Source organism: Seriola dumerili, unplaced genomic scaffold (assembly GCF_002260705.1).
Source record: "Seriola dumerili isolate Sdu_G_001 unplaced genomic scaffold, Sdu_1.0 BDQW01000155.1, whole genome shotgun sequence".
NCBI classification, from domain to species: Eukaryota; Metazoa; Chordata; class Actinopteri; order Carangiformes; family Carangidae; genus Seriola; species Seriola dumerili.
Window position 1 is genome coordinate 2,012,994 of NW_019174410.1, and position 14,656 is coordinate 2,027,649.

Below are 14,656 nucleotides of genomic sequence, written 5' to 3' on the forward strand. Positions count from 1 at the left end.
AACCATGGGTGAAACATTCAGATCAGTGTTCTAAGAGTCTCTAAAAGCAAATAGAGTATTACATGTCTAGATAAATTATCTGCTGCTCTTTGTAAACAGAACAGTCTTGACACCAGAGGCGACTGGACTGGAATCACTTACACCAGTTAAACCCTTTGAGGAAGTAGCACCATGCACAGCATTGAGGAGTGGGGCCATTTTTTCAGTAAAGACACATTTTTGGTCAAAGCTCCTGTCACCTCGGGTCCCTGATGGTCTGCACTTTACTCAAAGACACTTTTCCATACTGTAAAAAATATAATATGGCTACAATGCTTCAGATATTGCCTGTAATCTGATCGGTTAATCAGGCTCCACGTCACATTACAGTGAGCAGAAACTCTAAATGCTTGGAGGATTGGTCACATGCACACGTGCACGTACGCAAACACACACACACACACACACACACACACACACAGTCTCTTTGGCTCTGCACAACAGGTGTGGATTACATGTTCCATCCGAGTCCGATGTGGGTGGCCAGCAGGTAGCACATGGCGATCATACACGTCATTATCATCATGGGGAATCCTAACCTGTGAGAGGAACGAGAACAACAGGGTCAATCAACGTTTTATTCTTGCTGACAAAGTTTAAAATGATGCAAATCGATCTTAGTGGTGGGGACAGTGATGACAGGGTCCAGAGTCGCACAGAGGAAGGTCATTTCTCAGTGTTTTCCAAAACGACCCGTTTCACTGCGACAGTAACTAGACTGAAGCCTGAACACTGAAGTTAACAACACTGTTGTTGCTTCACTGTGCAGCTAGCGTGTCCCGTTTATTTGTGCAAATAAGATGGAACTATTACACGCACTCAATCTATGATAAAGACCGGGCGTGAGCAGATCAGCTGATAGACTGTGTTTATTCTTTCTCAATTGTCGCAGGAAAAAAAAAAAAAAAAAAGAGTCAAAATAAAGATTCACTTAAAGACACTTTCTCTGCGTCATGATTCTTGTGTAAATTTTGACAGAGACTTTAAACTTTAGACCATAAAGTATAAATAAAGATTCACTGTTATTCTCTCATGTTCTTAATGGGAGAGTCTGTTAATGACTCTGCAGGATGAACAGGTGGAGCGGCACTCAGAGCTGAGTCAGCTGTCTGCGTGCAGCTCAGCTGACATTTATAAACAGGAGTCTTTAATGCCATTGTATTTACCAGAAGCTGGACCAGAAGCAAATTATAGTATGTGGGAAATAAATATTAAGTTTAGAGAACAGGTGTTTTTATGCTGCGTATTTTTAGATGCTAACACTGTTGCTTAATTACACGTTTGAGAAAAAATGATTGCAAAAGTTCAGTGAAGTGTTTCCTCTCGTATTCCTTCTTATTCTTTCACAGTCAAAAGTCTGCTTCTCTTTGTTGAACTAGTTTTGTTGGTTTTCCGATGTTGGATGTGTTTTGATCTTCGGCAGCGACAGACCGCAGGAGAACTGATGCCTGTTCTGACATGTGACACTTCCCCACAGGGTTAACTCTCTTTTCACTCAGCCGGCTGCACAGGGACGTCAGAGCTGCTACAAATTCAGTGGCTCGCTCCGGGACACCTCGGCCTGCAGGTGACGCCCCCCCCACCCCTCCTCCTCGCTATCTGCTGCTCCGAGACAAGCCCAACCGAGATGTTAAAACGGGGTTGCATATTATTTGGCCGAGTGAAATCACATCGTGTTTGTAGGGAGAATTTGAAAAGCCCTCCAGTGCACCAACACACACAACTAACCAGCCTAAAGTTGGGCACCTGTGACGGGGGGGGGGGTCAACATGTGATGATCACTGCCATTAAAGTAGCAGTAACCATGGAAAATTAAGTTGACTATACAAGCCGCTGCCCTCCCAGTTTTCATTCCTGAATTAGCATCATCAATTTCAAATGTGCGCTTAGACGACTCCAGAACTGCAGATGGTTTGTCGTTTTGGATGTGGACCATGTCCTATATGGACACATGGCTGCTCCGAGGGCCAGAGATCTGTTTGCCCCCAGTCTGTGACACAGATCGGTTTTTACAGGACGACGACAGAGAAAAGAAAATACATGTACAGTTATAGAGTGCCGCCAGTCCATCTCCATCAAGGCGGCAAAACGATTAAAAACTATAGCACCCCTACTGAAAAATGAAGAGCACCCATATCGTTAAAATATCATTTACAGCAGATGTTTCCTACTAGTGTAATGGAACCGTGTGAGGCTGCAGTCAAGTGAGAGACGCAATAAATAAGTCAGCACCAAATAAAGCAGAAACACCTACTGCTGCCTCACCGCACTGATGATGATTCACTTCACTGTCCACGATCTTCCTATTGAGATGAATGGAATGTGATAACAGCCAGTTATTTTCCACTTGCACGGCCAATTATTATGATGATGAAGCGTGATTACAATAGGGTGAGCATAATGGGCTGTTTGTCCGTCCATTGGCCGGCGACCAACAGAAACACAATTTTATATTCCATTTGGTCGAACTGTGGTTTTTAGCAGCCGGGACGTATCCATTAGGCTGATGTGTGTTTTCATCACGATAGCCACTGTGGCACAAACACACGAGTCACAAGTCAGAGAGAGTCTCACAGATAACTACCTGAAATGAGAAGGTTAATTGTGCAAAAGAAAAGTAAAAGCTTCCTCTTTGTTGTGAGTGTTTTCTGTTTAGCTGGGCATGATTCCCTCTCTGAGCATCTGGGGCCTCGGCCTCCAATTCACTCTGATATTCAGTATTTAATGGGCGGTGAGTCACAGGTGCCCTTTGGTTTTGATTGTGAACTTGCTTTTTATGGAAATCTGAATATTTCAGGGGGTAAATCTATTAATTTTTATCCCATTTGTTGGCATTTATTATCACTATCTGGTGGGAGAAAACACAACACCTTGATTTGGAGTCTCCTATCTACAGTATAATAAGCCTGGCGGATGATGGCAAGTGTAACCATAGCGCCCGTGCTGCTCACAAAAGGAATAAGAAAATCAAGCCGTGCATGTCAATGTGGAGCTTGTACAGCTGATTAAATGTGAAAGAAAATTCATAGTCAGATAGTCACTGAGCCACAACCATAGATGGATGGAATGGACTGTAACCACTTCAGATTAAACTTGACAAAATAAAAGAATGTCCTACTAAAGGGCGAGTAGCAGCCCCTCTCCGTTTACTATGTTCACTCTGTTTTGTCCATTTTATTGTTGGACCAAAAGTAAATCAAAGTACGCTGCTGTTGGCGACGCTGAGAGACTGATTCAGACTGTGTTCCTTGGTGCTTATATGAACCATGTTAAATGCAAATCGCTCCATAGACAAAGCACGAGGAGTGAAACAACTGTGAGGATCCCCAGAGAATGTAAAGTATGTACCAGGCTTCACAAAGGTCTGATCACAGGTGACAGAATTACCAACATTAACTGGGATAAAATGTCCAACTTTGACTAATAAAGAATCCCACATGTGGCCAATTAAGACGACTATTTACATTAGTTCCTCATTGAAGATATTTCTGACATCTGAGCAAAGATTAGCGCTTGGATGATTTAATATTTCACAGAAAAATGAGCGTTTCAGCACTAAATGCAGTGCTCTGACTACTAATCCTCATTATCCTTTGTTACACTGCATCATAAACAAGAGCTGTCTAATCAAATATCAATACCAGCATGAAAAACAACAGCACAGAACAGTGGGTTTAGTAAATGCTTTGCCACACACAAAAAAGAGACACACAAATCCTCAGACATACAGAGAGCGGTCTGCACTCAAAGATATTAACGACTAAAGTTTTCAAAAGCTATTCATGTGCATTTTGTGCTTCCTTATAAAAGAATGGTGGATAAAGTTAGCAGCTCTTGACCTATCTTATATACTCTCTCTTATAGGAGGTTTTCTGAATCAGACGCTCCGTTTTAACATGACCTTTCACTGCGTTCCAGTCAGTGAATCCTCTGCACTGAAGAGGCTCAGAAAGGTCCAGAGGACCTTAAATTAAAGCCTAAACGGTTTATGTGTGTGAGCACTGTCTGATAACTGTGTGTCAGTGGATTACTCTTTATTGCTACAACTATTTCTTCATTCAGATGAATAAAATTATGCAGTCTTCATTTAATATGCATGTGGAAATGTCAAATTAGTACTTGAACTAAGGATTAATGAGGCTAGTCAAGCACTTAAGCTCATTAATAATGATTTCAGTGTGGTGTGGTGACCCTTTTCAATTCTAACAGTCAAAGTTTTTCAGTGGCCAATTGAACTGAGGTCAGAGTGATTATCATTTCTGTTTACACATCAATGGTTTAATCCACACGAGGAACCTTCAGCCATGTAAAGGTAGACACGTCTTCTGCCTGAACAAAGACGGAACCTTTCACCTCATTTTTATCAGCCTCTCGTTTGATCACGAAACCTCTGAACAGACCAGGGTTTTTCCTGCATAAAGAACTGCGATGCAGCCGCCTCTCTCAAAATTTCATGCCGCTTCCGCCTCCCGACAAAATTGTACTAGTGCCTACTTGTTTCCTCAGTACTCGGCGGATTTGACGTTTGTAACTGCAACTGCAGCTGTACGCCACTACAGCGATGTAGTTGTACTTGTACAACCAAGACACATGTTAGAGTTACGCTTTATTGTTTGTATTTCAAACTGCATTTCCACTTTTAATGTGACAAGAGAAAATGCTCTTAGGATGAGGCCTAACTGATATGTTTGGTAAATGTTAATGTTTTCTTGACAGTATCGAGGCCTGGCTCTCACAACAGCTATGAAATAATCAGTGACTGGCTGACGAGGAGTAAAGCCGCTCTTATTGGATCGTTTTGCTAAGTGGTGGCTGAAAAGAAAACACCAGACCACAGACAAACCCAGCACTCACCCTCAGGCCGAAGAATAAATGCTGTAAAACACTCCAGAGCCGGATAGTAACGCAGCATTCAGCAGTGTAGATGGAAGGTCACAGCAGCTGAGTGGTGTGTATATTGATCTGTAGTGGGGGGGGGGGGGGGGGATTTCTGAGCTTATGGTAACTATTTCTTCCACTGTCGTATATAATGGCATTTAAAGTACAGCTGGTCTAAATACATATAATATGTAATAAAATGTTAAAAAATGAAAAACGGTTCAGCAAGGTCAAGGCCTGTTAATGGCCTAATAACATGAGACCACTGTGACTGTGAAATGAAAGTTCCAATTAAGATGGATGGAGCGAGGAATCTCTAAAGTGTTATCATAGTCAGACAAGCTGAGGTCACCTCTACAACAAGTGAATCCGTTTATGCTGAGCAACACACATTCCCCCATCACAGACGCAGCATGGAGGGACAGAGGACACGTGAAAAGCGTTGCCACAGTACGGCACAGAAAGGGAACAAGGTTCACCTTGTTGAAAAGCTCCGAACTCTCTGCCTGGTGATCTCACACGCTGATTTAACTGCATACGATGGGAGCTCTGTGAACGTCCTGATCGCAATCGCAAAGACACTCTTTAGATAAAGAGGGACACTCGTCTCCGACACGGGACGGCACCGCTCCCTGTGACAACGCTTGACCTGCGCTATCCAATACGGAGAGTGGTGCTGAATGCACTGCACAAGAATACACAGGATTTGTAGCTTTGTGTACGTTTGTGTCCTTGATTACAGCGCACGTTAGATTTGTTGCAAATGACAATATCGCACCTGTTGTCTCCACTGCAGGAGACCATTGTTTCCAGCACAAGCGCCGTCTGCAGATGGAGAGAGCTGCATGAATATTAATTCTGTTATGTGGTGCGACAAAAGGAGGCAGCACAGGGTGAGAGACTGAATGATGGTCTTCTTCTTTTAAATCAGCTCATATTTACCAGCTGCAACAGTGTGTGTGTGTGTGTGTGTGTGTGTGTGTGTGTGTGTGTGTGTGTCAGTCACTAAACTGTCCAGGTGTCGTTAAAGGTTAAAATGTGAGTTGGTGGTTTGACTGATTGAGTACCGAGTCATTTTTTGCAGGATGAAGACTTTTGCTTTTAATACTTTAAGTACATTTTACTGCTACTTTTACTTAAGTAAAGCAGGTAAAGTAAAGCATCGGACTGTTCAGTATATCGGGGTCTTGTTGGACGGAACGGTGCAGCGTCAGGGAGCCGAGCCGGACGGCGAAACTCTCCATTTACCAGTCGATCTTCACTCTGACCCTGACCTATGGTCATGAGATTTGGGTAATGACCGAAATAATGAGCAGAAAAAAAATGGGTTTCCTCCGCAGGGCGACTGCGCTCAGCCTCAGAGATGAGCAGGTGAGCAGCTCGGAGTAGAGTCGCTGCTCCTTCGTTTCGAATGGAGCCCCAGTTCAGGGGGAACGGTTAGGATGCTTCCTGGAGGTCCTCCACCCGACTGGTAGGAGGCCCCGGGGGTAGAACAAGAACATGCTGTAGAGATTATACATCTCATCTGGCCTGGGAACATCTCGGGATCACCCTCGGAAGAGATGGGAAATGTCGCTGGCGAGAGGGACTACTTTACTTGAGCTTGATGGGTATTTTACTCTATTTAATTCTTTGTACTTTAATTTGCCAGATTTTATTTTACTGCAACAATAACTTGTTTAAATTCAGTTTTAGAGGTAAGTTTTTATATTAAAGTGCATTAATATTATATTACTTTTTGCACCACTGATCAAACATCTCTTAGAAAACGCCTACGAGGTACTAAAGTGTATCAGTGGGTAATTTTTACACCACTGGCAATGACTCATACCCTGCTCAGATGGACTATACAGCACATACAAAGGAAGTGCTTTTGCCATGCTCCCCAGGTTAATGGTTTGAGGAGAGGAGGCTGATCAGGGCCTCGGGGCATGAAAGAAGCAACAGGGACCACACCGACTAATTGCTGAGCTATGCGGGGCCTCTCGTTTCGCTTTGTGATGCTCTATGAAAAGGGCATTCATGCCCCTGGAGGCTCATCTGGGCTCCTGAATTTAACCACCTGATACAGCACCAGTCGGCCCGGAGTCACGGACAGACGTGTCTCCCCCTTTACCTGTCTCTCTGAACAGCTGTGACCCTTTGCCACAGACAGGCCAATTACAGGCAAGCGCTGCAGCCGAGAGCGCTGCCTCTCTATCCAATAACTGTAAACACGGCGACCGTGTGACGGAGGCAGAGCTGACAGTCTGAAACCGTTCTCGTTCATTTCAGGGAAATTCTACGCAGATGGACGATCCTGAGTCCGTCCAGTCAATAACACATTTGTCAGGGACAAAAACTCTGACCACATTCTCCACCGATTATTTCATTGACGTTTAGCGGCATTTCAAAGCAGATTGAGAGCGTTACAAGAAACAATGAATAAATAATTGTGAAATTTATTTTTCTTAGTGCCAAAGCTCAGCTACAGTTATTCTTTTCTTTCACCACACTCTCATTCCCTCCTCCGGCCCTCTGCTCCTCCTGCTTTAGGAAACTAAGGAAGATGGACTCAATCCTGTTGGAGGCAGCGAAAAACTTAAGTCGTACATTAATGTTACGTGTTATTAATGTGTCTTTTATTAGCTATTGATTGACTGATGGATGGCCTAACACTAAAGGACATATTTATTATACTTTACAACTGTGTCTCATAATGAAGTGAGGACATAACGCTTTACTGTAATTAAGGCAATAGTGAACATTTTTTAGGAACTTAATAATTCAACTTAAAAATAAAGCAACTTAAAAAGTGATTTAAAGGATTATTTGATCATTAATTGGCAAATCATTTCATTACTAGCTGTAACTATTATCACGACCAGAATTCATAGAGAAACAGGACTAAGAAAAAGATGCTACATGCTAATATCAGCATGCTAACATCGTCGCAATGACGATGTTAACATGATAATGTTTAGCAGGCATAATGTTCACCATCATAATTTGGCATGTTAGCATGCTAGTATTTGCTAATTAGCACTAAACACAACGTGCAGCTGAGGTTGATGGGATTGTTGTAACAAACCAAAGTATTGGACAAATTAAAGTTTCGACCTGGTGATGCCGCTCGATGAAAGGTGATTACAGTTCATCCTGAGCAGGGTTATGGATGTGTGCACCGAGTTTAATGTCAGTACATCAGGTGCTCAGACATTTCACTGAAAGACACGGAGGTCAGCCTCATTGTAGAGCTTTAACTAATCGCTTTAGTCTCTCAGGATTTATGAATGTCCAAATGTGCCACATTTCACGACGATCCATTAAACAGTTGTTGAGATATTTCAGTCTGGATCAAAGTCTCGCCCACAGCTAAAAACAGCAAAGAATATTAAAGAAAAACCATAAATATGCAAAGGAAGGCAGAATACACACAAAACGAGAGGTCACTCGTCAAAAACGCCAGGTGAAGCGGTCACCGCGTGATTCTTAAATGTACATTTGATGAAAAAGAAAACTCTACAGAGCGTTAGGCACAACCACAAACAGTGTTTCATGTAAATCCCACCTGCTGACACTGAAATCACCAACTCAAACCTGATCTGTTGCAGAACAAAACCCCCCCCCAAAAAAAGAAATGGTCTCACTCTGCCTCTATTCATCAGCACACGCAGTTCACTTAGTAGTCCTGTGAATCAAATCGCATGCTATTTCCAAGTGATTGCATGTTAAGCCTAATCAGACCCATATTCATCCTTCTTTCAACATCACTGACCACTTCCACTTCCCCGACCAGCAAATTGCAAAGTATGTCTCGCTGTTACGTCACCAGAATGAAAATTACTAGTGAGCAGGTGGCAACTTGGGAGGCAGCCTACTTACCATCCATGCTTGAGATATAATGACATTTTTTCGCCATTCACTCGGTTTATTAACATCAGCGGGTTCTCACATCAAGCCCTCCGTGAGTCTTTTCACTCAGCGTCAGTTCAATCAGTCGCATGTATGTTTGAATGTTTATGTTATGTTTATGACTCAGTGTGTTAGTGCTTCTTTTTCCTGTGGACCATGAGCGCATGTTGCTACAGATTCGTTCCCTCCACACTCAGTAGAAACTGACCTTACAGAGTCACTGCAGGGGTCACAAGCTACAATCACTGCCCAGTCCAGACGACATAAACTCATGTCTGCCAGGTTGGTTCCTGTTATTTTACTGACAGAAAGGTACACTGCTATATATATATATATATATATATACATGTATATCCCACGCAAGGTCAGGTGGAAACCCTTAAAAAACCTGGTTCTGCTTAGACAAATACACTAATGTGCCAGTACCCAGAATTCCAGCACTGCCCCTCCGCAAACAGACCAACCTCTGCCAGATAACACAGGCGCCTGCACAAACACATTTCAATCAACACAGCTCATGTTTATCAAGCAAACCACCTACATTCACTGTCAGCAAAGATCAGGACGACTTCCCTGAGAGAGCGTCAGTGTCACAGTTTTACAGCACCAGCAAAATACAGACTGTGACGACGTGTCTCTCCGACAGTTTGAAGTATTAAACAGCTTTTTAATGAACATGTCTAATCAGTAGCTTATATGTGTGTTTGTGTGTGTGTGTGTATAGGCAAATAACTTGGTAACATACCATGGTTACATATGTGCAAAATATAATAAAATTAATCAAAACTCATTGATATTTACAAATGTGCCATTTAGACTGTTAGTAAATATTGGCAAGCCACTCACGTGGCCTAAAAATAAATGCTGCCTATGTGTAAATGAAAATAGTAGGTAATTTAACTCAGCTGTGTGAAATTATCCTTTCAGCCTCGTCCAACCACTACTTTGTTTCACACCTAATAATGGTGCCAGATCTTACACACATTGCACATGCTCACACAGCGATGATGAAAACTGTGTTGCTGGCTGCAGTCTAATCTTCTCTTCTACTGTTCATTTCCCCTTTCAGTTACACCCCCCTTTTATGTTCACTACATGCAGAGAAATATACAGTATTTATTTCTATCATGTTACCCAGCCTTTGGAAATGCACTGTAACAATATCACCACATATCTCAAATATACAGATACAGCTATTATTTCAAATAAAGAAAATACATAATAGTAATTAGCTATATGCATATAAGACTATATTAAAATTTACCTGCTGTAATTAAAGGTCCCATATTTTTGGAAGTGATATTTCCATGTCTTTTATTATAGAGCAGGTTCTAGGTGTTACATAAATATTGTGAAAGTGTCAAATTGTGCAATCCACGGACACAATGCCACATATCCAAAATCTGAGCCTTAAAATGAGCCGTCAGGACTTCTGTAACTTTGTGATGTCACAACTAAACAGTCATGCCTCAAGCCCCGCCCACCTGGACCCACCATCCAGCCTTGCAGGATTTGGTTTTTTCTAAATGTGTATCTGAAATCTGCTATCTTTATTGGATCACTCAGAAAACAGTCAGCCAATCAGAAGAGAGGCTCAGAGCTTCCTCTCTTCTGATTGGCTCACCGACCTGTTGTTACTAGAGCTCCAGAGAAAAGCCTGAGAGAGGAGATGTAAAACTACACTGAGATGGTTTTTGGTTCTTAAAACCACAAATATATCTTATGGATCAAACACTTCAAAATAAAACACAGGTAAAGTGTCAAATATGAAGCTTTAAATTGAGACATCCTTCATTCTGCAGTGTATCATCTTTGAGGCACATAAACACAATCAAAGGCCAAGATAAGTTCATTTCCTGAGGTAAGAAAGTTCTTAAATTGCTTTTTACCTCTTATCCCACACTTAAGACCACACATGTGAGTCTCTGGACGGACGTTTTGGTCAGCCAGGAGTGATCTGCTACTCTGACCCACTTCATAAATACAAGCCCTGAACTCTGATGCTTGCGGCTTTTTCTTATAAATGTTCTGAGGCAACTCCGTTCACATTGTTGGCGTCTCCTCTTGTGACATATGACAGGCATTAATGTGTAAGTAACCACTTCAGGCAGAATAGGAGCCACAGTGATGCAAAAGTCATTACCCAGAGAGATAAAAAAATAAAAACAAAATCTCTGGGAGCCACATTTTGAAACATGGTGTTAATAACCTATTTCGAACTTTGGACGGTTTGATTGTGTTTAGTGCCGTTGGGGGAGAGAGGAGCTCACCTGAAGAACTCCACAAAGGAAAAGCCATATCCGTGTTGCTCAGCGATTCCTGCACACACAACGTTGGCAGATGCTCCTATCAATGTGCCGTTCCCTAAACAAAAAGGAAAAAACATTAAATGGTCCGAGTTCACATTACTCACTACAAGAACATGAGCTCAATAACACAGGATTTTATTTATGCACTATTATAATAATATTCATAATCATCTTTCAGAATTCTCTCAATATTTTCCGTCTCGATCCCGTATAAAGTTTTTACTATTTTCCATCCACCGTAGGCAACATTTTGACAGTGTGTGTCTCCATCCCGCCGTTCGATACAGCTCACGTCTCAAAAGGTGTCAGTGCGGAGATGGAGCCGGGCAGCGGCAACATAATACTGCAGATCGATAACGGCCTGTCACAGCGCAGTTGATTAAACTGAAGCACTATGACAGCTCTCTCCATCGCTCTCTCTTTTTGTCCTTCCCACCCAAACAGAGCCACACTGCGCCGAAGGGGCCGGCTGCAGGGGTGCGGTAGAGCCTGAACGAGGCAAGCTTTAAAGGGGCCTTGGGCTGCGCTCACAAAAAAGCACAGCCTGACCTCCCCGGGGAGTGACACAGCTGTACAAAGTGTGGCTGTCACTTAGAGCATATGATGCCTCCTTCTGGCAGAGGCCATCGGTAAAGATCCACACCTCAAACAGGGATAAACTATAAAGTCCCTGGTATTTTTTCCAGAAGGTTTTTGTGTGTCTATCCCAAAACCAAACAAACAGTCTCATACCATTTCTTTATTCTTGAGTTTATATTTTATTACATGAAGAGGATAAAATGAGAGGCTTACCGCCAAGACAGGCTCCCATAGCCAGAGCAAAGATGAGAGGTTTTACTGGCAGGTTCACATCTGCATCCTGACTCAAGTTGATGAGAACTGGAATCTGTGAGTACAGAGACAGATTGATAATATACACTGTTTTTAGTTTGTTAAACGCATTGATTCGGTACATTTTTAGTCTCTAAAACAGGAGAAGTCGTCAAACTTCCCAGTCCAAGCGACGCACCAAACACATAAACATAAACACAGAGGCTCCATCTGTGCTGCGATATGTGATGGGTCTTAGATGCAACATACAGCAGGTGATGAGCCAGACTAGATCCCACCATGATGGCAGATCAGTTGGATTATTTTCTCAGGACTTTTATGAAACTTCTGAGTATAAGTCCACAAATAAAGAAAACATTAAAGCCATCACGTGCAGTGTAATGTTTGCATTGGTTCCTGCTGGTGTAACTAGATGCAGCATGAGTGAGTGCTGCTGTGTGCATCACTTTCATAAACCTCACTAGCAGAGCATGCATACACTGTACGCAGCCTTGTATCGATCGAAATGTCTGCGACTGGTTAGAAAAACAAACTCCTTTCTGAGCATTTACAAGGACAGTGAAGGAAAAAATAGTTTTGCATTTGTTCTGTCTCAGTGCTTAACTAGCACAGAGACAGAAAACAACACGCCTGTCTGTGTCCAAAGGAAACTAAATCTAACGAAATATTATTTTTTTATGCTTCTGTTTTTATATTAATTCAGTAAACCAGATTTAACATGTTAGTTAGTGAGCCTAGGAGGTGCTGGTAGGTGGATTATTCAGCTTTGGACAGTCCCAGGTCTTTATGCTAAGCTAAGCTAACAGCTGCTAGCTTTACCTTAATATATGCTATATGGACATGAATGGTATCGATCTTCTTGTCCAACTCTTGTCAAACCCAAAAAATCAAACTATCCGTTTGTAAATGAAAGCCTCTCTGAAATGTTTCAGTCATGCATTATTTTGTCTGATCCGAATTTGAAAAACAAATCTTTTCTCAGTCTATTGTGGCAATCAGGACGTCCTCTCTTCCCATCTCATGCGGTTTGAAGTCCTCTTCTCTGCAGGTACAACAACATTTGCAGAGAAATCTACCAGAGAAAAAGGACATCTTCAAAACGTCCGGATACACTGGTGGGGAGCCGTCGAGTCAGCATCTCATTCTGTCAGTGGCATAACATCTCTTCCTTTTCTCGCTGTCATTTTAATTGAGCAGACTGGCAGGACACCAGTGAAACATTGATCTCTGTACAATCTATTAATTTTCACTCAAACAGACAGCTGGCAACAGAAGGGCAGAATATATATGTATATATATAGATATATATATATATATATATGGGAGGATACAAAACAACAAATAACAAAACTTATTCAATGTTGTTAAAGACTTCACGATCGTGACAGAAATTCCTCCTTTCAAGTCTCGTCTTTATCAGTTAGTCTGCTTTCGTTTATTCAGTAAGTGTCTTCACACGAGGTCAGTCACAGGTCAACATGGTTCATTGTTTATCCCTGGCCTGGTGAGTGTGCAGCTGCTTCACTCCCATCAGCAGCAGTAACCATAGCAACCAAGGCTACAGCACGGCCCCCCTTATTGATAGCAAGTGTAGGGAGATGTAAAAAAGTCCCAGGGACAGATAGTACGCATCGTGCTCATGAAGACAAAAGGCCAATGTGAGTTAGGGACGACGATGTTTATGTTTACGTGTCCAACAGAACTTTCACACGTGTATGTGAGTATTATATGTATTATCTATCTCTTGAAACCTCCTTCACTCAGCTCTCAACATTTGCATCACGAGAACAGTAATGAGATATTAGAGCTGGGACTGATTATACATATACACATATATATAAAATAAAATATTTCTTACTTCTAAGTCTGTGCAAAGCTTCTGTGTGGTACTGCACGTATGGGAGGAAATCCCATCTGATTTTATATCAAAGTGGTTAAAAGGAGAGAAAGCCAACATGCATGTTTGAGTAAAAAGGAGTCAGGACTAATGTTGTATTTCTGTTACAGGCACAAATTTATGAAACAATTGTGGTGAGAAAAAGGGAAGTGTAAACTTTTCTCTGTTTCTTTCATGTCGTGCGTTTTTAAAAGGATATGAGCTGCAGCTTCAGCTTACACCTTTTGCATCAGGAGAAAATCTTCATGCTGTTTTCTTACAGCTGTTAGAGCCATAAAACAATTCAGAGTTGGACTTGACTGATTAGAGATTGTGTCAAAAGTGAAAAGTCACTTCAACAACAGCTGACATACCTAGAAATAGTAAGTTTTGCTCAAAGGAAGATTATGTATAAAATATTTGTGAAGGCCGTCTCAATTCAAATGACTGGATGTGTGACATTAAAAGCGTCCCGCTGATGCCTCTTACCATGGTGGCAGTGAAGGGAATGTTGTCAATGAGCGAAGACGCCAGAGCCGAGACCCACATCACCAGAATAATGGCTATGGCCAAGCGCTGGTCCTCTGGCACCGCCTGGGAAGAGAGATAATAAGAGCGACAGATAAGTGCGACTTTCAGCTTCACTCAGATGTGCATCCCCCCCCTCTCTCAGCCCATCACCCATTCAAGTCAAACACACCAATTATGTTCAGTCTTTGACATAGAACCTCGTATCGGCGAGCAAGAAGCTGGGAGGATGAAGCTGTTTGAATGTGTGACATGACCACAGGTCGTGGCGGAGTGTTTGAGGTTTATCTCTGAGCTGGTG

At 42.2% G+C, this 14,656-nt stretch overlaps 1 protein-coding gene across 2 annotated transcripts in view; it reads right to left on the reverse strand.

Annotated features, from left to right (window-relative positions):
• Window positions 1-490: 490 nt before the first annotated feature.
• oca2 (OCA2 melanosomal transmembrane protein) overlaps window positions 491-14,656 on the reverse strand; it is a 44,203-nt gene continuing 30,037 nt past the window's right edge. For both annotated transcript variants that reach the window (XM_022751496.1, XM_022751494.1), the window contains exons 20-23: window positions 14,317-14,421; window positions 11,913-12,006; window positions 11,082-11,175; window positions 491-578 (exon numbers count right to left, since the gene is read on the reverse strand). In XM_022751496.1, the coding sequence (XP_022607217.1) occupies window positions 491-578; window positions 11,082-11,175; window positions 11,913-12,006; window positions 14,317-14,421 (381 nt within the window). The remainder of the gene's footprint in view (window positions 579-11,081; window positions 11,176-11,912; window positions 12,007-14,316; window positions 14,422-14,656) is intronic.